This window comes from Rhinatrema bivittatum, chromosome 2, assembly GCF_901001135.1.
Source record: "Rhinatrema bivittatum chromosome 2, aRhiBiv1.1, whole genome shotgun sequence".
Classification (NCBI taxonomy): Eukaryota; Metazoa; Chordata; class Amphibia; order Gymnophiona; family Rhinatrematidae; genus Rhinatrema; species Rhinatrema bivittatum.
The window spans coordinates 273,428,950-273,453,807 of record NC_042616.1 but is presented as its reverse complement, the minus strand read 5'-3'; the positions used below and the strand labels follow the sequence as shown (position 1 = coordinate 273,453,807).

The following is a 24,858-nucleotide window of genomic DNA, read 5'->3' as shown; positions in this document are numbered from 1 at the left end:
AGTCATCCAGGTACAGATGGACTAGAATGGCCTCCTTAGGCAAAGCTGCCGCTATCACCATGACCTTGGAGAAGATCCTGGGCACAGTCGCCAGCCTGAAATTGATAACTATGTTCCAGAACAGCAAAGTATAGGAAATGATGCTCCTGGCAAATGGGAATATGGAGATATGCCTCCATCAGGTTGAGAGACATGAGAAATTCCCATTTGCACTGCCATTATTATGGAACTTGGAGCTTCCACTCGGAAATGAGTCGCACACAATGCCAACTGACACCTTTGAGAACCAGGATGGGCTGAAAAGACCTCTCCTCTTTCTTGGGAATAAAACAAACAGAATAGTGCCCCATATTTTTCTGAGATCTGGGAACAGGAATCATGGCCTTCAAATTCAACAGCCTCCTTAACAGTCTCCACTGCCGCTCTTTTGTAGAGAATTGCAAGGAGAGACCATAAAAACATCTAGAGGAATTTGGCAAAGTTTCAGAGCATAACGTTCCCTCAACACATCCGGGACCCACCTCTGATAAGAGAAAGATGCCTGCCTTTCTCCTGTACCAGTAGGTGAGCCTACACATTTTCACTGTGAAGATAGAGGTGTTCTGGTCCGGGTGCCCATATCCTTACAAGGCTTTCCAGACTGAAAGGATACAGGCATCTTCCATAAGGATGAGACCTTTAAGCAGATGCTCCTCTGTATGGACGAAACCAACAGGAATCCCCTAGAGCAACCCTTCACCTGAAAAGGACACGATGCTTTCTTGTCCTCCGTTAAGCAAGGAATCTTGGATTCCCCCAGCTATTCGTAATTTTTCCAACTCACTGCTGAGCAAAAGGGAACCCTTAAAGGGTGAAATTGAACTTGTAAATAGTGTCTGCCAAACAATTTCGCAGCCACAACTGGCATCTAGCCGCTATTATGGAAGCCACTCCTCTAGCAGCAGTCCACACCAAGTCACAGTCTGCATCGGATAAGAATGCAGTACTCTGTTCCATCGCCAATCTGCCATCAGACTCTGCAACTCATCTTTGTGAAAAAAAAAAAATAGAACAGAGTCCGATGTGGCTCCAAATCATGTGGAATTTCTCCTTCTTCCAGAGGGGAGAAACCCAAGTCCCTATCTGAGTCATCCAAAGTATCATGATCAATATCCCCCTGAAACATCACCAGGGACAGCCTTCGCTGTGGTGCTTGCCCACAATGGCTGACAAATGAGAGGCCCGGGCACACAAACCCTCCTTAGTAGGTTGCTTTGCCTCTGCTGGGTGCCCCTGCAGAAAAGCCTGCAGTCCTGGAACAATTCCACCAAGAAAGGAGAGGGGATCCAAATTGGGGCTCATAGGATCAAACCCTTCTGCCAGAGATGTCTGTATCACTGGGAACAAGAAGGGGGAAGGGACTCATTGCCTTCTGCCCCATTCCCCTCCCGAGAGGATGGCCCATCATCAGCAAGATCCGAAGTGGCCAAATACGAGTACAAATATAGGCCTCGGACTTATGTGAAGTATGTGCACACATATACGCTTACATCAGAACACCACCAGGCGACGAGTGAGCGCACACGCCTGTGCATGGAAAAATTGCCACCACAGCCTACCACGCAGCTAACAGGACCGACCAAGCCTGAGAAGCGGGTCTAGCCAAAGGCTACTCAACCCGCCAAGCTGCCTCCCACTCTACACTAACTCCTCAGAGACGTAAGAGGGAAAGGGGGTAAGACGCAGAGCCACAAAGAGAGAAGATTACCCGGTAACAAAAAAAAAAAAAAAAGAGAGAGATGGGGACTGAAGCTTCCCTAGTCTATGCCTGTCTGGCTCCCAGTCTTAAAATGCTCAACTGAGGGAGGGATCAAAATGTGGTGTCACTTCAGGAGTTCAAACAGTGCTCTGGAAAATTTTTGTTTTTACAAGCAATTTACAGTAGGGACATGTCCACCATCTGCTGAAGACTAGAGAATACTGATGGGCTGATTTCAGGGCAGGGCTATAATTCCATGACATCAGCAAGTCAGTTTTACTCCATCTCCATCTGCTGGTAGAGGTGCATAATCCACTTGTGTGGACTGACCTGCTTAAAATGCAGAGGAAATTTTGTTTAAATTCATTAAACCTTTACATGTGGAAATAACTGATCAGTGATTAATATTAGCAGCATTTATGAAAATATGCAAAGCTTTCTATTTATAACGTGATAAAAAAGTATTACTGTTTATATAAGACTGAATACGTTTCTATTTGTAATTTTACTTTGGTATGTATTATATATACACACGTGCGTATTACATATATATATAAAACATGTGGGTGCATGTACACATGCATGCATATACACACTATTTCAAACATGAAACAAGAAAGATCACTTCAAATAAAAATAATGGGTAATACAGAAGAGGGTGCTGTGTTCTAACTACATAAACAGACCTTGGAGAATGGGAAGTTTCTAGCCTGTTCTGGTGTAAAGGACAAACATTTTTAAAGTGAACAATTTGGAGAGATTTCCAGAAGATGTAATTTCTAACAGTTAACAATTCAAAGGACAAAGCTGTCTTAGGTTACAAGAAACCCAACAATTTACAAAAATTGAAAATTTCACAAAGAAGATATATTGCATATAAATCTTCATTAATTAAAAAAAAGTTTAAAAGTGAATTACTCTGGGGAAATAGCACAACCTAGTCACATGCGTTGTTCAGTGGAGTCAAAGCTATAAAAAACTGAGTACAGTTGAAGCAGCACTGTTGAAAAACCATCTTAAAATTAGTTGAAATGTCTAGCTATAAGCACTGAAAGGCAGAAAATTTAAAAAGTCTGACTTAAACCACTGAGGAAATAGCTTGGAAAGGCAAAAGAAAGCGCCACAAAAATAGCAACAGTAGAAATCAGGATATCCATGGTACACAAAACAACTGATATATAGTGGGTTTGGCAGCTCACAGGAATCCTTCCACGCATGCTCAAAGCTTTGGAGTACTCTTCCAGAACTTTCTGGAGAATCACCATAGGTCATATGATCCAAAAAAGTGATATTACTCCTGCTTGCTATTAGAAAACGTTTACAATGCCACTGCAGTGCTTCCACTGTACATTTGAACATGAATAGAACTTATTAAATACAGCTGCTACAAGCCATAGCTTTTACCATCACCCAAAAAGTTGTAGTACAAACTCCTCTCCAGTGACTAACACTCTACCATTATAAAAGCTAAGAGAAAAATGAAATATTATGGGATCCATTTTTACATATTACATTTGAACAAACCAGATGACTGCATATATTTCAGTCATGCAAGAAAAATGTATTTGAGCTTACTTTGGTCTTCGTTTTCTCTGCAACGGTGCTGCTTTCTTGCTTTCTGGACTTCTTGAAGAGTTATCCACACCTAACAATTCTGGTGGTAATGGAAGGTCTGAAAGCAGGTGACGAAGCTTCCTCTCAACTTCTTTCTTCACAGACCTTCCTGGAATACAGCTTCGGAAACTATGAAAAGAAATAACTCTAAAAATCAAAGTCTGGCTGGATATTTGGTTTATATACATATGATAATTTGGTGAAATTAAAATATTTGAAGCAATATTGTAGCCTGAAATGAAAAAGTGATAATGCCATATTGCTTAATGTTGAGATTACTTACCTGATAATCTCCTTTTCCTTAGTGTAGACAGATGGACTCAGAACGAATGGGTATAGTATCCGCGTGCTAGCAGTTGGAGACGGATCTGACCTCTGCACGGGTATATATACCCCCACAGGAAGCGTAGCAACTTAGTAATCTTCCTTGCAAAAGCTGTTATGGATGTGTGTACTGACGCTCAGTGAAAAGTGAAACAGGATTCCCCTGACCGATTGATAGTAGCTGGAGACCGCCAGCATTCCCAACCGGAAGGCGTTCACACCTGGTAGAGTGTACGCTCTTATGGAAACAGATGACATAGCTTACCTTGAATCGGTGAAACCCATGTACACAGGTAGCTGGGTGGGATGCTGAGTCCATCTGTCTACACTAAGAAAAAGGAGATTATCAGGTAAGTAATCTCAACATTTCCTGGCGTGTAGCCAGATGGACTCAGAACGAATGGGATGTACAAAAGCTTTACTCCCAGCCTGGGCGGGAGGCTGCCTGAGGACCATGTAGTACCGCCCTCGCAAATGCGGAGTCCTACCTGGCCTGGACATCCAGACGGTAGAACCTGGAGAAGGTATGGAGGGAGGACCACGTCGCCGCTTTACAGATTTCTGCAGGCGACAGCATCCTGGATTCTGCCCAAGATGCCACTTGTGCTCTGGTAGAATGAGCCTTGACTTGTAGAGGCGGAGACTTCCCGGCCTCCACGTAAGCTGCTCTGATAACATCTTTAATCCAGCGGGCGATAGTGGGCCGAGAGGCCGCTTCCCCTTGTCGCTTCCCGCTGTGCAGGACGAACAGATGGTCTGTCTTTCGTACGTCCTCTGTCATGTCCAGATATCTAGGCAGCAGTCTGCCTATGTCGAGATGGCGTAGGAAACGCCCTTCTTCAGATTTCTTCAAACCGGCCGTGGTAGGCAAGGATATAGTCTGATTAAGGTGAAACCACTTTAGGTAAAAAGGAGGGAACCGTGCGAAGATGGATAGCCTCTGGAGTGATTCTCAGAAAGGGATCACGGCAGGACAGTGCCTGTAGCTCAGATGCAGCGTGCTGAACATACAGCCAGCAAGAACACCATCTTCAAAGTGAGAGACCGGAGAGACAGGCCCGAAAGGGGTCTGAAGGTGGATCCCGCGAGGAAATCCAAAACAAGGTTGAGGTGCCATAAGGGCACAGGCCACTTCAGTGGTGGACGAATGTGCTTGACTCCTTTCAGGAAGCGAGAAACATCTGGGTGCTTGGCAATGGTCTTGCCATCCCTCCTGGGACCGTAGCAAGACAGCGCAGCCACCTGAACCTTGATGGAGCTGAGGGAGAGACCCTTCTGAAGTCCATCTTGCAGGAAATCCAACACAACAGGGATTGTGGTCGCAAGTGGATTGGTGCCATGAGTGTTGCACCATGCTTCAAATATTCTCCAGATCCTTACGTAGGTGAGGGATGTGGAAAACTTGCAAGCTCGGAGGAGTGTATCTATCACGGGTTCCGAGTAACCTCTTTTCTTCAGTCTAGCCCTCTCAATGGCCAGACCGTAAGAGAGAATCGAGCTGGATCCTCGTGAAGGATGGGACCTTGACGTAGAAGGTCCCGGAGAGGAGGCAGGGGAAGGGGCTCCCCTGCCAGTAGTCTTCTCATGTGCCGCGATTCGGCCACCGGACCGAGGACTTAAACCTCCGGGGGATCACAGAAATCACCCCGGGAAACTCTACTGGGGGAGGGACCTTAGGGTATCACCGCAGGAGTGCGGGGCTCGATGCTGTAGAAGTTGTAGTTGAAAGAAAGTAGAAAGTAGATTTGGAAAACACGCTCAGCGAGCATGCAGGCTCTCCAAACTGCTTTGAAGACGGAAATTACTAAGTTGCTACGCTTCCTGTGTGGGTATATATACACCTGTGCTGACGTCAGATCCGTCTCCAACTGCTAGCACGCGGATACTATACCCATTCGTTCTGAGTCCATCTGGTTACACGCCAGGAAATTTTATTTTCCACTTTCACCACTTTTTCAGCTCCTGCTCTTACTGTGTTGGACAAGATCTACACTCTGAAATATTTCATAGATTTCAGAAAGTAGACCATTAAGATTTTCAAAATGTAGGATCAATATGGTTGGCTGAGAGCTTAAAATAAAACTTTTTTATTGAAATTATTACATTTAACAATCAAATACTCTTGACTGAACTGGAATTATAACAACCATTTTCCATATTTTAAACCACAATATCTAGCAAGTGTATCCAACACCAATTCTCACATTCATATTTGGTTGTTAATATATAGTCCTCAACATATAGAAAGAACCATTTACCCAAGAGAATTTCTTCATAATATTTTTTACTATTAAGAAATTGTAGTTGGACTTACAACTTTATATTTATAGAACATCTCAGTTTACTGAGGTGAAGATGCATCTGGACTAACTGTGTCTATACTAGGAGTCACTTATTTCAGCAATTGAGATGGAGTAAAGAATATGTAATTAACTTAGATACCTGATATAACATTTACAGGGGAATTTTAACTTGAATTTTGCTCCCATATTTAATATCTGAGGCCTCATAAGCAGAAATTGTTTCCTGCATTTTATTTTTTTTTGCAACATTGGGGAAAATCTGAACTTTCATCTGAAGAAACATCTTTCATATTTCTAAAATACATTTTCATTACTAAACCCTATCAGAATCCAACAAGAAGGAAACAATCAATGTTGCAGGTTGAGCAATACTTATATCCGAAGACTCCAGAATTTCCGAGACATTTAAAGGAGACAGCAGCTGAAATTCCTGTCCCTCACTTGCTTTTAATTTTAGTGGTGGGACAAATTTGTTGAAGGTGACTGATTCGTGAATTTCAAAATCTCTTGTGCATACCTCAACCCACATGTGTCTAGCTGAGACTAGTGGCACCCTTGGAAAGTTTATCAGTCTCAAGGTTTTCCCACGTGCCTGGTTTTCCAAATTCTCCATTCTTTTCTCCAATATTTGATTTTCCTTTACTACATTTAAGTATTGATCCTTTAAATTCCCAATACTTTGTCGTACCGACTCCATAACACGTTCTTTAATATTTTCCTCTGGTAACATTTTAACTTGTTTGTCCAAGTCTTCAATTTTACTTATAACAGGATTTAGTTGGAGGAAAATAATTTTTTTTTTTAATCTTAAAATAAAATAAAGTGAAAAAAGGATGAAAGCTATAAGGAATGCAGTCCTAAATGAACTGCATGGGCTTCTCCCGAGTTAAAAATATATAGTTTACGAACTGGAAATGGTTGCTACCACAACAGAAAGCCTGGACCTCCTATATGAATTAACATAGAATATGTATTCGTCATCAGCTAGGCCATCTCACTTCACTGTAAAAATGTCATGTCTCACACCTTCGCTTCATTTATATTGCTATACAGTATGTGCACTGGTACTGTGCCTAATGTGCCAAGAACCATTCTCTTGTTTAGGGAGCTTTACTTAGCAATGGGCAAAGTAGAGTTTTATTGTGTGAGATCAAAATCTCATTTAAGATGGTGATCAATGGGCCAGGTACAGATGAAACCTAGTGAATAAATTTGTTTTTATGGTTATCATTAGCAACTGGCCACTAGAGTTTTACCATAGTACAGTTGAGGTTTTGTGATATGGCCACCTACTGCTGGAAATTTCTGACAGCAGTTGGCTGCTTGGTCACCGGATTTCTATCACATTGTGCTTTTTTTTTTTTTGATGAAACGGATTCTCAGGATTTTTGTATTTTAATGTCACATCTAGTAGGGTCAAAATGCAAATATATACCCCACTGTTGTGTGTGGTTACATATGGATTTTGTATTAAGAAGGAATAAAAGATTGAAAGGCAAATAAAATTATTAAAGTAAAAAAAAAAATCAATGACTTTTTCACATAAAACAGGAGGGTGTATATTTGCATTTTGATTACTGGTCATTTTGGGTACACCAGTGAGTTCATTTAGTTATATGATACATCTAGAAGGATGACAAAAGATGATGCTGACCAATGTAAAGACTTGACAAATTATGGTCAAGAATAAAACTCATCTCCAAACAAATTTCAAAGAATAAAGTGAAATTACTTCCTACCTGATCATTTTCTTTCCTCGAAGTAGGGCAAGCCAGTCCACACCAGTGGGTTGTGCACTCCAACCAGCAGATGGAGACAGAACAATGACTCGCTGACATCCCCTCTCATATAGCTCACCAGAGACATCAGCCAGCCAGTATTTTTTTTCCAAAAGCCACTGTGAACACTAAACCACTTAAACGTTATTGCATCCTCCAATAATCATTCAAAAGAATATTTTTCCATCATATAATCCTTTTTTTTTTTTTTTTTAAACATAATGGAACACTGGACTCAGCTCCACCAGACTCAGCTCCACCAACAATAATCACATAGGAAAACTGTACAACAAATATCGCAGAATGAAACTCACTTACCAGGTACAGTACCATTCCACGTGCATGCGAGATCCTCACAATAGAATACATTCCTTAATAAGGATCTCACAAAACAGAAGAAAGTCAACCGCCTCAAGGCAGTCCCAGGGTGGATGGTGGATTGGCTTGCCCTACTTCAAGGAAAGGAAATTATCAGGTAAGTAATTTTACCCTTCCCCTTCATCCAGGTAAGCCAGTCCATGCCAGTGGAATGTATCAAAACAACTCCCCAGAAGGGCAAGAGGCTGCCTGAGGCCCAAGCGGAACTGTCGTAGCAAAGGACGAGTCATCCCACACAGTCAGAACTAACAGATATTATCTGACAAACATATGCAAGGAAGACCATGTCGCCACTCTCAGATCTCTGCCCGAGAAAGCAAATGCAATTCCACCCAGGAAACAGCCTCCACCCAAGTTGAATGCACTCTTATCTGCTTTGGAACAGGTTTTTCCAGTATTCACATAGGCCGCTGTCACCACTTTCTTAATCCATCAAGCCCCTATGGCATAAGAGGCCACCTCCCCCTTCTTCACTCCACGGTGAAGGAGAAAGAGCAGAGACATTTTACGAAAGACATTGGTAACCTCCAGATAACGCAATAAATGCCACACAAAACCAAAGGCCACAATTTGCTGAATTCCTGTCCATCAAAACCCCTAATCAAAGATGATAGAAAAACTGACTGATACAAATGGAAATCTGAAAACACTTTCAGAAGAAAAGCAGGTATGGTCCTTAAATGGATCCTATCCTGCTTGATAACCAAAAAGGGTTCTCTAAATGAAAAGACTTGCAATTCCGAAATCTGCCTCACCGAAGAAATAAGAGGCCAGAAACACAGTCTTCAGGGTCAACAACCACAAGGAAATACCCCGCAGAGGATGAAAGGTCAGACCTGCCAAAAAGGAAAGAACCAGATTCAGATCCCACAAAGGCACTGGGAAATGCAAGGGGGATCTAAGGTGCTTCAGAGCCCTCAGAAATCTAGACAACTGAATGTGAAGGGGCCTCTCCTGAATATGTCCCTGATAAGCTATAGCAGCCACCTTCACCTTGAGCATGTTCAAGGCCAAATCTTTACTCAGACCTTCCTGCAAAAACATTAAGATCAAAGGAATAGATGCTGATACCAATGTTCAGAGACCCGCCAGAGCAGATATAGGCTAAAGAGATGGAAAACTCACACGTGAAAGTTTCCACCACTGGACCTGAATACCCTTGGTTCAACAGTCTAGCCCTCTCAAGGGCCAAACTGTAAGACAAAACCAACCTGGATTGTCATGAAATACCAGACACTGCCGCAGAAACCCCCAAACAGTGGGAGCTGCCATGGATCTTCTGCCAGTAGACAGATCCATGTACCACGGCCTGCACTGCCAATCCGGGGTGACCAGGAGCACCAAGCCTGGATGCAGTGTTATCTTCTATAGTAACAGTGGAAACAATCATGCCCCGTGGCCAAGACCGAAGCAACACATCCACTCCGAGTGCTAGAACATCCCAGATCAGATAGTAAAAATGATCCACTTTCATGTTTTTGCGACTCGCCATCAGATCAAGAAAGGGACAACCCCATCACTCCATGATGAGTCAAAACACTTTGGAAACCAATTCCCATTCTCCTAAATCCAACTTGTGATGACAGTCCATATGTAGCTTGTCGACCCCTACTATATCAAAAGCCAACAATTGCCAATAAATGCTGTTCTACCCACGGAAGGAGATCCATTTCCTGAGAGACTTGCCAACTCCAAATCCCCCCCCCCCCCCCCCCCCTTGACTTATGTAGACCATCGCTGTCATGTTGTCAGACATTTTCACCGCTTTCCCTACCAACTGGACCGAATTGCTCGGGCTTCCAGCCAGTTGGACCAAGATGCTTCTTCAGGAGCCCACTGTCCCTGTGCTACTAGCTCCTGACAGTGAGTTCCCCAACCCTGAGGATTCACATTTGTAGTGACTACCAACCAATCAGGAGTCTCCAACTCCATTCCTTTCTCCAGATGGTACTAGTGTAACTTATCTCACTTCCAGCAGCAAGGTCAATGGTACATTGTGCTCTTGAGAATGAGGACTCCAGCAGGCCAGAAAGGACCTCTGCAGAGGATGCCATAGATCCCAGTATCTGTAGGTATGACCACACAGATGGAGAGACCACTGATCTCAGGGCTCGGAATTACCACCAGATCTTCTGAATGTTCTGGAAGGAATACCTTGCCATGAGCCATAATTAGCTGGACATCCAGATGCTCCAGAACCTGAGATGGCTGCAGGCTGCTCTTGGCCAAATTCACTACACATCCCAGGTGCTGCAGCAACTGAACCACCTGACTTCACATCTGACTTGGTTCGGATTAATCAGTCGTCCAAATACAGATGAACCAGAATTCCCTCCTTGCGGAGAGCCACACAGCCACAGCCACCACCTTTGAAAAAGGTCCTGGGCACCATGGACAAACCAAAAGTCAATGCCTGAAACTGGTAATGGTGGCCTAAAACCGCAAAGTGCAAGTAATGCTGATGCAGTTTGTGAACTGGAATGTGTAGGTACACTTCCGAGAGGTCCAGAAAAGTAAGAAACTCTCCTCTCTGTACCTCCACACGACTGACCTTAAGGTTTCCATTTGAAAATGGGTAACCCGAAAGGCTCGACTGACCCCCTTTAAGATCTAGAATAGATTGAATGCAGCCCTCGTTTCTTGGGAACCACGAAGTAAATGGAATAATGGCCTGTGCCTTCCTGATCCTTTGGAACCGGCATCACAGCCTTCAGAGCGAGCAGCTTCTGCAATGTGGCCTGAACCGCTGTCCACTTTTCTACAGTTGGCAAGGGGAAACCATAAAAGTGTCAGAGGACAGATAAGTTCCACGGCATACCTGTCACACACTACTGATGTGGGCCTACCTCCGATAAAATTCAGTCAAGTGGCTACCTATATCTGGAACCGGAAGGATGGATCCCCAAAACATCAATGGAGGATCGAGGAGCTCTGGAGCTGGAGGCACCAATTTTACTCTGCTTTTTTGCCCAAAAGGACCGAGACCTGGTAAAGGAGAGGGATCTCAGATTACTCGAACCTCTGGATGAGCGCAAATGCTGGGTGTTCAAAATTGCCCTTTTGCTGACAAAAACCAGGGAGTTGACTTCCTATCTTCAGTTAATTGAGGAAATTTGGAGTCTCCCCATTGATCCACCATCTTTTCTCACTCCTCCCCAAATAAGCAGCCTTTAAAAGCCAATTTGGTGAGATTGGACTTTGAAATATCAGCGGACTAGGTCTGCAGCCAGAGGAGTCTTTGGGCTGCAATCAAAGCCTCCCCCCGAGCAGCGATACAAGCCAAATCATATCCTGCATCTGACAAGAACGCAGCTACCAGTTCCAGGTGAGGGCCATTCTTGCCCAACACCTCCTGAGCTTTCTGGGCCAATTGTAATCCGGCCCTGGCCACCATAAAACAGCATGCAGATATTTGAAGATTCATGGTCACTGCCTTAAAGGCCTGTTTCAAAATTGCCTCAGTTTAACAATCCTGGGCATCTTAATACCACACATCCTTCCACAGGAATGGTGAATCGTTTGGTCACTGCACCATCCAGGGCGTTTATCTTGGGAATGTGGAGCTGCTCCCTAGCTTTAGAATCCATAGGGTACAAACCCACTAGCAAGTGACCCTCTTTAAAATTAGCATCAGGAGAACTCCATTTCACATCAAAATGCCTGAAAGCCTCATGCAGAGGAAAAAACCAGGATACCTTTCACAAACTAATCATCACAGGATTCTGCTTCGGATCCTGAGCCGCTGACGGCAAGGCCATCTCACAACCAAGGGCCTTCAAGGTCTGTAAAATCAAATCCAACATTTCATCTCCATGAAAAAGCCGAAGTATTGTCCTGTGCAGCTGTGCATCTGGAGGAATCTCTCCCTCCTCCAAAAATGCCTAGTCAGGATCCATCAAGTATCCCGACTCTTCCTGGCGTCTGATAGATCCGTGACCTCACCTTCTCCCCCAGCACACTTCAATCTGCTTCACCCATCGGGGGGGGGGGGGGGAACAAATCATTTTATCGCTTCCACGATCTCGAGGAGGGAAATTGCTGATGTGAACATTCAAGATTCCATCCAGGGCCCTTCCTGCCTTTTACAAAAGGCCTACAGTCCTTTAAAAAAATTCAACCATTGACAGGGTAGAAAGATCCATTGTCTTAGTAAGGAAAGCCCCTTCTGAGCTCACTCCCGTGGGTATTGGCATAAGAGGCTGCAGGGAAGACACCTCACCTCCCCAAGGAGGGACAGTAACCACATTTCTCTAAGAATCTGTAGTTCCTGAAGTCCCTGCAGGGACAAACTCCCCTGCAGAGTGATCCCCTTGAGCCCCCACGCATTTCTGGCAAATATGCTCAGCGATCTCCTGGTGCTAATCACCCTCATGACGGGCAGAGCAGATGCACAGCTTTTTCCCATGCTGCTCTCCCCTGCGCACTCAACAGTATTACTAAATCTCCAAAATGGTGCCTGCCACCTGATTTTCCTGCCAAGGCACTCCAGCTGGCTCAAAAACAGCATCTCGGCCCCAGCACTCAACACAGCCCAAAGTAGTCCTCTAATTCCTGCCCCTGCTCTGTGTGCAATCGCTGCAGCAAACTCTGCCGGCACGGGGGTTTTTTTGTTTTAACTTTATTTGCTATGCTCACAATAAAATAAGGCAGAACAGCAGAGAAACGCCAGGGCAGGGATCAGGCAGTAGAAAGGTCAAAACAGATAGGAGAGGCAGAGAGAAATCAACAGGGCTGAGCCCAAGGTTCCCTTATCCTACCCACTCGCTTCAGGAACTCTACCTCTTATCAGGAGAAGGGCTAAGGCACCAGCCTTCACCTCACTCCTGTCCTGTCATACCAGACACTCACCTGAGGGAGGGAGCAAATGTTATCACCACAGGAGGTCAGGACAGCCTGTTCAATCCTGGCAGGCCGAAGTCCATAAGCAAGGATGCATGTCCAACACCTGCTGGAGACAGAGAAATACTGGCTGGCTGATGTCTATGGTGAGCTATATGAGAGGAACTTCATGGGGGGAGTTGTTCTCCATCTCCACCTGCTAGTTGGAGTGCACAACCCACTAGTGTGTCCTGGCCTACCTAAAGAAAACACGTAGCTGGTAAAAGGTAACCATCACAGAACTATAGTCTCCCCTATTCTATCCTAGAAATGTCACGCAGTCCTGCTGTTGTCCAAACAGCTTCTCAGTGAAGGTTTAAGTTTAATGTTCATTCAACAATCAGGATTATCTATGGAGCTTTATGAACAGGGCTTGAAAAGAAAAAACCCACGCCCCTTCCACATTTTACAGGCCATAGAGAAGTTGGCAAGCTGGCTGCAGAAAAGGGACAGAATGGATGAGATTTCTTGGACCCCTATGGCATCTCCCTTTGCCTCCTCTGTGTACTTCCAGCTCAGAAAGGGAAAGGAAAGGATGGGGGAATGGAGCAGCTTTCATAGGACCTGGAGCATGTGATGATACTTATTGACTTTTTCCATACTGCCATTTAACGGGTAGGACTGCATTAGCTCTAGGCTATTCTTCAATGCTTGGCTGCAGATGCTTCTCATTGGGCACAAAGTGGGGCAGGGATGCATGATATAATATACCAGATCACCTCACTTTAGATACTGGGTGCCAGCATTAAAATTTTAGGACTATACAATCAGGCGTTCGGGCAATTTCCAGCCCTACTTATGACTAGCATGGAAACAATCTACTTACCGTATATATCTTGTATAAGTCAAGAAATTTATGCCAGAAAATAAGCCCAAAAAAGCTGGCTCAACTTATACACACAGTCTATGGTAGTTGTGCAGTTTTTTCTTTTGTCAAATTTCGTAAAAAAAAAAAAAAAAAAAGCCACCCTAAAACCAGTCTCAACCCTTCAAATTTAATTAAATATAAAGACCCCCACCCTACAGGTCTACCCCCTCCCCCGGTGGTGCAGCGGGGGGGCCCTGGAGTGATCTCCTGCTCCCGGGCCGTCAGTTACCAGTAATAAAAATGGCACCAGCAGTCCCTTTGTCCTTATGTGACCGGGGCTACCGGTGCCATTGGTTGGCTCCTGTCATATGGTGGGAGCAATGGATGGCCCCTACCATGTGACAGGGCCCAGCAGCCAATGGCCTGGGAGCGGGAGATAGCTACTGGGCCCCCCACTGGACCCACCAGGGACTGGATGAGTCTCGGGTGGGGGGCTTTATATTTAATGGATTGGGGCGGGTTTTGGAGTGTTTTTTTGTTTGCTTTAATGAAATTTTGATGAAAAAAAATTGATCGCTCCTGGGCCCTCCACCCCTGGACCACCAAGGACAGAAGAGGCAACCATGGGGGAGGGAGAGAAGGATTCTGACAGCAAGGATAGACACGAGGGAGGGAGGAAAGGATTTTGATAGCCCCCTAGGTTTAACCCTCGACTTATCCATGGGTGACAGATAATGGAGAAGTTACTTACCTGATAATTTTGTTTTCCTTAGTGTAGACAGATGGACTCAGGACCAGTGGGTATTGTGCTCTTCTGCTAGTAGTTGGGAGACTGAGTCAGATTTCAAAGCGGACGTCACTCTAGAAATACACCTGCAGTAACCTCAGCTCTTCAGTATTCTCCTTGAAAAGCCATTGTGGATATATCTTTGCTTAAATAACTTGATTAAAACTTGAACTGGTTCAACTAATTTCCAAACTGGAGACCGCCAGTTTGGAAACCAGTGCACTCAACCAATTAACACAGACACCTGGGGGACAAACTGTGGGTGTCTTGAACTAGGGGTAGATCACAGCTTACCCGTATTTGCTTAGTCTCGAGGTTTGCTATCAGAGGTTCTCCTTTTCTGGGGCAGCCATGGACGGGATGCTGAGTCCATCTGTCTACACTAAGGAAAACAAAGTTATCAGGTAAGTAATTTCTCCATTCCTAGCGTGTAGCCAGATGGACTCAGAACCAGTGGGATGTACAAAAGCTACTACCGGACAGGGCGGGAGGGTGCCCATGGCCCACTTAGTACTGCCCTTGCAAAGGCTGCGTCTTCTCGGGTTTGAACATCCAGGCGGTAGAACCTGGAGAAGGTGTGTATGGAGGACCACGTTGCCGCCCGACAGATCTCAGCAGGCAACAGTAGATTGGTTTCTGCCCAAGAAACTGCCTGTGCCCTCGTAGAATGAGCCTTAACCTGTAGTGGTAAGGGCTTCCCTGCCGCTATGTAGGTTGCCTTGATTACTTCCTTGATCCAGCGGGCTATGGTCACCCGCGAGGCCACTTCTCCTTGTTTCTTCCCACTGTGAAGAATGAACAAGAAGTCCGTTTTGCGCACCAGTTCCAATCTTTCTAGGTACCGCACTAGGAGTCTGACGACATTTAGATGGTGAAGGCGGCGTGAGTCTTCAGAGTCCTTATGTTCATCCGGTAGCGAGATGGTTTGGTTCAAGTGAAACTCAGAAACCTACTTTTGGTAGGAAGGAGGGGACAGTGCGCAGTTGTATGGTTCCAGGCGTGAACTTAAGGAACAGTTCCCAACAGGATAGTGCCTGTAGTTTGGAGATGCAACAAGCTGAACATATTGCCACCAGGAATACCATTTTCAATGTTAAAAGGCATAGTGACAGACCACGTGTTGGTCTGAAGGAAGCCCCAGCTAGGAAGTCTAATACTAGATTGAGATTCCATAGAGGCACCGGCCACTTTAAGGGTGGTCGGAGTTGTTTAACCCCTTTCAGGAAGCGGGACAAATCTATATGGGTTGATATCCGGATACCGTCCACTTCGGCTCTGAAGCAGGCCAGTGCGGTTACTTGGACCTTGAGGGAGTTGAGTGACAACCCCTTCTCCATACCGTCCTGTGGGAACTCCAGAATCATGAGAATCTTGGCTGTCCGATGCGAGTATCCTATGGTCCTCACACCAGGCTTCGAATACTCTCCAGATCCGCGCGCTCGGAGCAGGGTGTCAATCACAGCCTTTGAGTAACCGTGCTTCTTCAGGCGAGTCCTCTCAAGGGCCAGACCATAAGAGAGAATAGAGATGGATCTTCATGGAGAATCGGGCCCTGCCGGAGAAGGTCCCTGTGTGGAGGTAGGCACAGAAGGTTCCCCACGAGGAGCCTTTGCATGTCTGCCTACCATGGTCGTCTTGGCCAATCCAGGGCCACTAGAACTAGTCCCCTGTGATGTTCTATCTTGTGGATGACCTTACCCAGTGAAGGGAAGGCATACAGTAAGTCTTCCTCTGGCCAAGTCTGGACAAGAGTGTCAATTCCTTGGGAGTGTGGGTCTCATCTGCGGCTGAAGAACCTGGGGACTTGGGCACTGAGACGGGTGGTCAGTAGATCCATGGCTGGGAGGCCCAGTGATTTACTATTAGTTGGAAGGCTGTGGTCAACAGCGTCCATTCTCCCGGGTCCAGGCTCTCTCTGCTGAGGAAGTCTGCTGAGGAAGTCTGCTGAGACGTTGTCTTTTCCTGCGATGTGGGAGGCCGAAATCCCTTGTAGGTTTATCTACGCCCATGCCATCAGAGGGTCTATCTCCAGAGACATCTGCTGGCTCCTTGTTCCTCCCTGGTGGTTGATGTAAGCAACTGTTGCGTTGTCCAACATTACTCAAATTGCTTTGCCTTGGAGTCTGTGGCTGAATTGCAGGCACACTAGTCTGACTTATCGAGCTTCCAGGCGGTTTATGTTCCATTGTCCCTGGGCCAACAGTTCCTGACAGTGGGCTCCCCACCCTCGCATCCGTGGTGAGCAAGGTCCAGTTCAGTGGGGATAGGCTTACTCTGCTTAGGTGGTATTCCTGTAGCCACCAACGGAGCTGAGAACGTACTTCTGCTGGTGGTTGGAGGGAATTGAGTAGTCCTGAGACAGTGGGTTTCATCGTGACAGTAAGGAGCGCTGGAGCGGTTGCATATGGGCCCTTGCCCACGGGACGACCTCCAGGGTTGATGCCATGAGGCTGAGGACTTAAAGATAGTCCCATGCCTTAGGTTGTGCATTGGTAATCAATCGTCGTAATTGTTCCATCAGTTTCCTTCTCCTCGGAGGAGGGAGGAAGACTGTTCTGTTTGGTGTTGAAACGAGCCCCCAGGTACTCTAGCGATTGAGAGGGATGCAGACTGCTCTTGTCTGTGTTCACGACCCAACCGAGTTCCTGCAGTAGGCTCTTGACTCTGCTGGTCACCTGCCGGCTCTCTTCCAAAGACTTTGCCCTGATCAGCCAGTCGTCCAGGTAAGAGTGTACCAAGATCCCTTCCTTCCTCAGTGTTGCTGCCACGACCACCATGATTTTGGTAAAGGTTCTGGGGGTGGTTGCTAGGCCGAAGGGTAGTGCTCGGAACTGGTAATGGTGACCCAGTATCACAAAGCGCAGGAAGCGCTGGTGATCCTGATGGACAGGGATGTGAAGGTAGGCTTCGGAAAGGTCCAGGGAGGTTAGGAACTCTCCCGGTTGTAGTGCCATTGTCACGGAGCGAAGAGTTTCCATGCGGAAGTGTAGTACCTGCAGATGACGGTTGGCGTTCTTGAGATCCAAGATGGACTGGAAAGATCCTTCCTTCTTGGGAACGATAGAATAGATACAATAGCGCCCTATATTTTGTTGGGGCATGGGAACCGGAGTTATTGCCTAGATTGAGTAGCCCTGTTAGAGTGGTTTCTACTGCCAGTCTCTTGGTGTGGGAGAGGCAGGGTGACATCATAAATTTGTCTCAAAGGATGCTGTGGAACTCCAGAGAGTAACCTTCTTGAATGATGTTTAATACCCATTTGTTTGACGTTATCGCAACCCATCTTTGGTAGAAGAGGGCAAGTCGACCCCCTATCTCCTCTTCCTGTGGATGGGTCAGCCCATTCTCATTGTGGAGCACGGCTGAAGCCTGCCCCCGGGCCTGTCCCCTTCTTGGTCTATCAGTTCCAAAAGGGGTGGGACCTTCTGGAGGGACGAGGTGCCTGGAACTGCGAGTTCCTGTAGGGTCTAAAACGCTGTAAGCCTCTGCCCTTGTTCTTCTGGGGAAGGGACGTTGAGATCTTTTACTCCTATCTTCCGGTAGCCAAAGCACTGGGAATTTTCCCCACTTGCTGGCTAACTTCTCCAATTCGCTTCCGAACAAGAGAGATCCTTTAAAGGGCATTCTTGTGAGATTCGATTTAGATGTTGCGTCCGCAGACCAATTTCGTAGTCATAGTTGTCTTCCTCCTGCCACTACCGAGGCAACAACCCTGGCTGAGGTGCACCCCAGGTCTGAGCTTGTGTCCATTAGGAAGGCTGCTGCAGGTTCCATCGTCTCACCGGTATACATTCCAGAGTTATTTGGCTCTCTCAAGAGAAGCAAGCAGGAAAGTGCCACTAGTGCGCAGCAGGAAGCATCTGCAGTATCATTGCTGTTGTGTCGAAGGCCTGCTTAAGGATAGATTTCAATAGTCTGTCCAGCATATCCTTCAATGCAGCCCCCTCCCTCAATGGGAATCGTTGTTTGCTTTCAGACGGCACAGACCAGAGCGTCCACTTTCGGGCAACGCAGGTGTTCCCTGGTCGCTGGTTCTAGAGGGTATAGGGCTTCCAAGGCCCGACCCCCTTTGAAGCTGGCCTCCAGAGCATCCCACTCCAGGTCAATCAGTTCCTGGATGGCTTCCATTATTGGAAAGTAGCATGAGGCCTTACGAAGGGACACCAAGATGGGGTTCTTCTTTGGTTCCACCATAGGGTCCCAGCGATTTCAGAATCTGGGAAAGAAGGGCTGGTAATTCGTCCTTGTGGAAGAAGCGAAGCATGGTTCGATGTTCCATTCCTGGAGGGATTTCTCCTTCTTCCAGGGAGTCACCCTCATCATCTGAGGTATCTGGGTCCCTGTCAGGGAAGTTCTTGGTTAGGTGAAGCATGTCTCAAGGCATCCGAGCCAGGCCAGGAGGATCTTGTGCTTCCGGGCAGGGGTTGAGCCTGGGGCGCAGCCATGGCTGATTGCACCTGAACGAAGGCTTGCAGCCCTTGGAAAAATTCCAACCACGAGAAGGTCCCCTGGGTCCATGTTAATCCCAGGGGGAGTTGGAGTAGGGGGCCCCAGAGGTGCCCAGTTGTGCATGCAGCTATGCACGTGTCTGTATTGGACACACGCAAGTTAGGCACATCGAACGCCCAGCTTGCCCTGCGCATACCGTCGATCAAGAAGGGAAGATGGCGCTTCCCGAGGGTCTCCATGTGTGTGGACCCTTGCACCAGATCAGGGCCTAGCCCAACCAAGGCTGCTCAACTCGATCGGTGCTGCCTTTTAACTTGCTGGAGAATAATTCGGTATGGCAATCCAAGCTCTGGAGAATGGAGACCTGAATTTAAAGATTTTTTTTTTCCTTACCTGGTCTCTGCGCTTACTGATAGTGTGCTGGTCTCCGGCTGCAGGGGTAAAGGGAATTACCTTCACTGCCGTGCTCGTTTCTGCACCTGCTGCCTTTCAGCCACTCTGGGGCTAAGTCCACACCGGAAACCGGCTACCGGACCAAGGCACATCTCTGAGGGTTATCTGAAATCACCTCAGGAATTCTCGACTGGGGGAGGGACCCGTGGGTATCACCGCAGGAGAGCAGGGCTCGATCTTCTTTAAGGTAAATTTTGTTTCTTCTTTGCTGTAATTCTTAACACTATTATAGTGTGTAGGATAGTGTCTGCATCTTCTAGAAGACTGAGAAATACTGAAGAGCTGAAGTTACTGCAGGGGTACATCTAGAGTGACGTCAGCTTTGAAACCTGTCTCCCATCGGCTAGCAGAAGAGCACAATACCCACTTGCTCCTGAGTCCATCTGGCTACACGCTAGGAAACTCTTGATTTTGGGGCCCAAAAAGTTACTATCAACTTATACATGAGATCGACGTATACATGAGTATCTACTGTAGATCTCAAGAGACCATCAGCTGTTTATAAGCTTTTCCCCCCTTTGCCAGAGAGCCTACTATTCCCTTTGTAAGATAATGAAAAAGGAAGCCTCTGAGTACTTACAAGCACTCTTCCAAAAAGAGAATCTTTAGTTAAGTACTTTTAGCGCTTCTTTCAGCTCCCAATTTGTTTTCATTCTACTGCTGTATATCCAACATACAAGTGCTGCACTGTACTATGAAGCCATTTTTTTTTTTTTTTTTTTAAAGGACTCCAGCAGTCTGATTCCCATTGAATATACAATATACACTGCAAAGTCCAACATTCTGAGGAGGATTCCTCATGGCTCACCTGTCAACATCTTCGTTAAGAACTGGAGGCAGAGGTAAGGGGGGCAATGTTGAGGCCAATAGTACTACATTCCTGTCTTTCTCCTTGCCTGCTACTGTGCTTACAGGATGTACTTTGCTCTTCTCTTTTGGCGCAATGTGTTCCTCTTTAATAGTAGCTGGTTTACTCTCTTTTGTTCTACGTGCTCCCTGATTGGCATTTTTGTCCACATGTACAGTGTCCTCCTTCCTCTCCTGAAGGGATGCTTTGTTTTGGCTCTGCTGTTTTTTGGAGCACCAGTGTTGGAAGGGGAGGGTACTTGCTCCACTTTCACTTTCCTTGTCTCCTTCAAGCTGTTTGGTGGAGGTGCACTGTCCACATTTCCCTTTGTGGGTGTAGAGGAATTGGAAGCCTTAGCGCTGGCTTTGGCTGCCTCTGCTGCCCTAGCTTTTTTGTTCTTGTTCAGCTCTGCAGCCAGGCTACTTTTTAATGTCAATGTGCTGGGAGAAATGCTGGATTGGCGACTCCGAGACCGTGACATCCTATGCCTGCTGCGAGACCTTGAGTGGCGAGAAGAATAAGGGCTTCTGCTTCGTGACTTGGCTGTTCGCCTGCTTGAAACGGAAAAGTAGAAGTTAGGCAAAACATCGAAAGAAAAATATCTTTATACATACAACATAACTTCAGGCAACTTTCTGCAAGCTATCAACATGAAATCTGATGGTTCAAGGTTACGCTAGAAGTAATTTTTCTAACTAGTTTTACCTTCAGACCTGATCAGGTGTGCCATGGAATAGTCACCATTCCTGATCCAGGCCAGCACCTGGTCTCTGCTCTTAATACTTCAAAGCAACAAGACACATCAGTGGTGGTTCTTAAACATGTAGGAGTTCTGAGTATGTGTAATCATGTGTGCCTTTTCTTCCTAGCTACGGCACGAGTCCCAGAGCATAAAATTAAGGGACAGCATGCAGGGAATGGATAACTGAACCCCACTTCATGCAGCACACAGTACCTTCTCTTCTTCCTGCCAGCTAAGTGAGATGGGGAGAGCATGCACTGCGCAATGGATGAGACATTCGGCTTTTCAGACACATCCAAGCAGATTACATTCAGGAACTGTAGGTAATTCCCTGTCCGCAGTGGGCTCACAATCTAAGTTCGTATCTGAGGCAATGGAGGGTGAAGCAACTTGTCCAAAGTCACAAGGAATGGCAGCAGGATTTGAACCCTGGTTTCCCTGGTTCACAGCCCATTGCTCTAACAACTAGGCAGCTACTCTGAATATTGGTAGTAGGAGCTCTGGCAGCAACATGCAGCAATATGTACCACACCAACTTATTCCTTATCCTGCGCTTTTATATAAAAGCAGCGCATCTCTCCTGATGGATTCATATGCATCACAGGACCCCTCTCCCTTTGTTTTAACATTTTGAAGAGAGACTGATTGGTTCTTCAGCGCTTCCCTAGCTCTTCTTTTGGCCATACGAGTCTTCGCCATGTCCACACTGACTGCTCCATGGAGGCTGATGTGCTACACAACATTTTCATTAAGGTAGATGTGCCTTGGGCTTCAAAAGGTTGGAAACACTCCTCCAGGCATGTCTAAACCCACAAGCTTGCCTCCTATGCCCCTGAAACATAATGCTAAGTATGGTAGCACTCAACATCTGGCTCAGGAATCAAATGGCTATTTATACTGCAGGATCTTTAGATCACCACAAAATCAAATACAATTTATACTAACAATGTAAGGTTAAAACAGCAGCATTTTGAATTCAGCTCTGAAACTGTTTGCTGCTAAAGCAGCAGAGTACTACTATGCTATGAACACTTACAATAATAATGCCTGATCTTTCTGCCCAGCATCGGTGAAGTTAGTTTCTTCCATCTTATGGGGTCACTCATCAAAATGTGTTACGGTGTTAATGTACACGATAACACGTTAACTCCATAACGCATGTGATAATCGTGTTACTGCACAGTGCGAATACAAATTTTTTGAGGAGGCGGATTGGGGAGGGGTTTGGATGGGATCAATTAATACGAAGGCCAATATTGCATGCTTTTAACGCCAGAAATAAACTACCTTTTTCCTGGTTTTAAAGCTGTGCAATATGCCCGAAACAGCCTTAGCGCAATTTGCATTAAAGATTGCAAATTGCATTTCTGCCATTTCTGGGCTTGGGGAGTGGAGTAAAGAGAGCGCCTCTGGGGAGAGCTTCACAGTATTCAACTATTTATATCACTATAGGAGGGCCAGCTAATAGCTTGAGGTGAGGTGGTGGTGGTGGTTTAGGGGCCAGTTTTGCATGCAGAGTGAGATGTAAGAACAGCACAGTACACATAGGTGAAGATTTGAGGTCATTTGGAGCGAGGAAAGTCTCTCAAAGATGATATTTCTACTATGCTCTCTCGCCCTAGCTTAAAAGTACCCTGTTATAGAGTCCATCAAGCTAGGGCGAGAGAGCATAGTAGAAATATCATCTTTGAGAGACTTTCCTCGTTCCAAATGACCTCAAATCTTCACAGAGGTGTACTGTGCTGTTCGTATGTCTCACTCTGCATGTAAAACTGGTCCCTAAACCACCATCTCACCTCAAACTATTACTTATATCTCTATTGGAGGGCTAGCTAACTACTATGAAGACACCTTATAAATAGGTTCTCTCTATCCCCCCCATATAGTAATAGGCATCTATCTGGGTACTTCGCGAGCTGCGAAATAAAAGTATTACAGGGCGCAAAAACTTTACCGCATCTCACGATACTGCCTATGCAAAGCGTTACGTTAGTTCGTGGTGCGGTAATTCTAAAATTACCATAAGCATGCCCCTTTTTCTTACTGCGGGCATTATCCATGCATCTTTATAGCATTTTGATGAATCTAGGGGTTAGTTCTTTCATTCTTTATACTCTACATAAGCGTACAGCTAACAAAGACAAAGCTAACAGTTACTATGCTGAGGGGTACATATTCAGCTCATATTTCTAAAAGCAAAGGCTAGTCCAAAGCTTTGGGATATACTTCCCACCCTGCAGGTTTCAGTATGTGTTATGTATTGGGGGGAGAAAACAAAACAAAAAAAAAACCAGGCGAAATTGAGATAAAGCAAGTTTGCTTAATGAAAAATGGGGGTTCTCCATAGACAGTGGAAACAGACCCTTCTCTCAGCTCACAGAGCTTTTGCTCTGAGCATGCAGGAGCATTCCCCTGTGGGCACTGCCTCAAGAGCCCCTCAGTTAATTGTGGAGCTCAGCTTTAGCTTGGTAGTCAGCTCTCTGAAAGGCAGGCAGAATTAAGCATAGTTAATTCATCCTGTTGTCTACTGAGAACTTAGCCTTGACAACTTGGGGAGTTCCAAGCTAAAGGCTGCAGCAGAACATTAACTGAAAAGCAATCTGGATAACCCCAATTCCCACAACATGGAGAGTGGATTACTGGGTGAACAGGCTATGTAAAACTGCTTATCCAAAGTTACTGTCACTTCTTGAAAGATTATCCAAACAGTAGTAGGCCATGAAGGTGTGAACTAATGATTAAATTGCAGCTTTGTATATGTCTTCAGAGACAGACTGTAGATGAGCCATTGAATGAGCCTTGACAGAGTATGATCTGGATGCCAGCTAGGAGCACAGCAATGTGGGATACTGTCCGCTAGCCAGTTGGACAAAAAGCCTTTGGCAACTAATATTCATAGTCTATTAGGATCATAAGAGTCAAGAAGCCAGACAATGAGGCTGAGCTCTTTAGATAAGATAAGGCTCTTTTGCAGTCCAGTGAATGGAGGATCTTTTCCCCTTCGTGCACATTAGGTCTGGGGAAGAACATGCGCAAGATGAAACACCAAAACCATCTTGGGTAGAAACCTGGGATGAGTGCGGAGCACCACTCTGCTGTGGAAAAACTGCATATATGGCGAGTAATACCTGAAGTTCATTGACTCTAACCAATGAGATGGCAACTAGGAGCACCACATTCCAAGTGAGGAACTTTAAGGAAGCTGATGGTTTAAAGGGCAATTTCATTAATTGTGCCAATATGACCGAGGTCTCAAGGCGCCAGTAGCTTGGCGACCAGAGGTCTTGTATGCCAAAAGTCTTTCATGGGATAAACACTATGGAGCACCAAGGACTAGGGGTTGGAAATGAAGAAAAGGGTGCATGGGTGTAATCTTCACAGAGCAGAAGTTACTATTCTTAACAGAAAGCACTGGGATTACAACCCTTAACCAGTTAGCCTTGATGCTTGTGATGCAACTGCAATATTGCTCTGTGCTTCAATAGTAGGGGAAAAGGGGGAATTAGATTCAGATGACAGACAAAGCTGGGCCCTGACTTACACGGTCCAAGGTACTGATATGCAAAGGACTGCTTCTATGGCCAAGTCCAAAAACAAAGCACATTCGAGCATTGTCTGAATCATAAAGGCTCCTTACCCTCTATAAACATTGCTAACAATTTTGTAATTTGTTTGACAGTTGCTTGGTTTGGATTGCAATTATTGCTACTCTTAACTGAAGGGTAGCAATAGAACTAGGGGTCACGAAATGAAACTCCA

The 24,858-nt window shown here is 45.8% G+C and overlaps 1 protein-coding gene across 1 annotated transcript in view; it reads right to left on the bottom strand.

The window, feature by feature from the left end:
- Window positions 1-24,858, bottom strand: part of CDK13 (cyclin dependent kinase 13) — a 284,521-nt gene that overhangs the window by 191,624 nt on the left and 68,039 nt on the right. Inside the window, 3 exon segments of the mRNA XM_029589531.1 lie at window positions 3,314-3,481; window positions 20,319-20,562; window positions 20,565-20,911. Coding sequence (XP_029445391.1) covers window positions 3,314-3,481; window positions 20,319-20,562; window positions 20,565-20,911 — 759 coding nt within the window.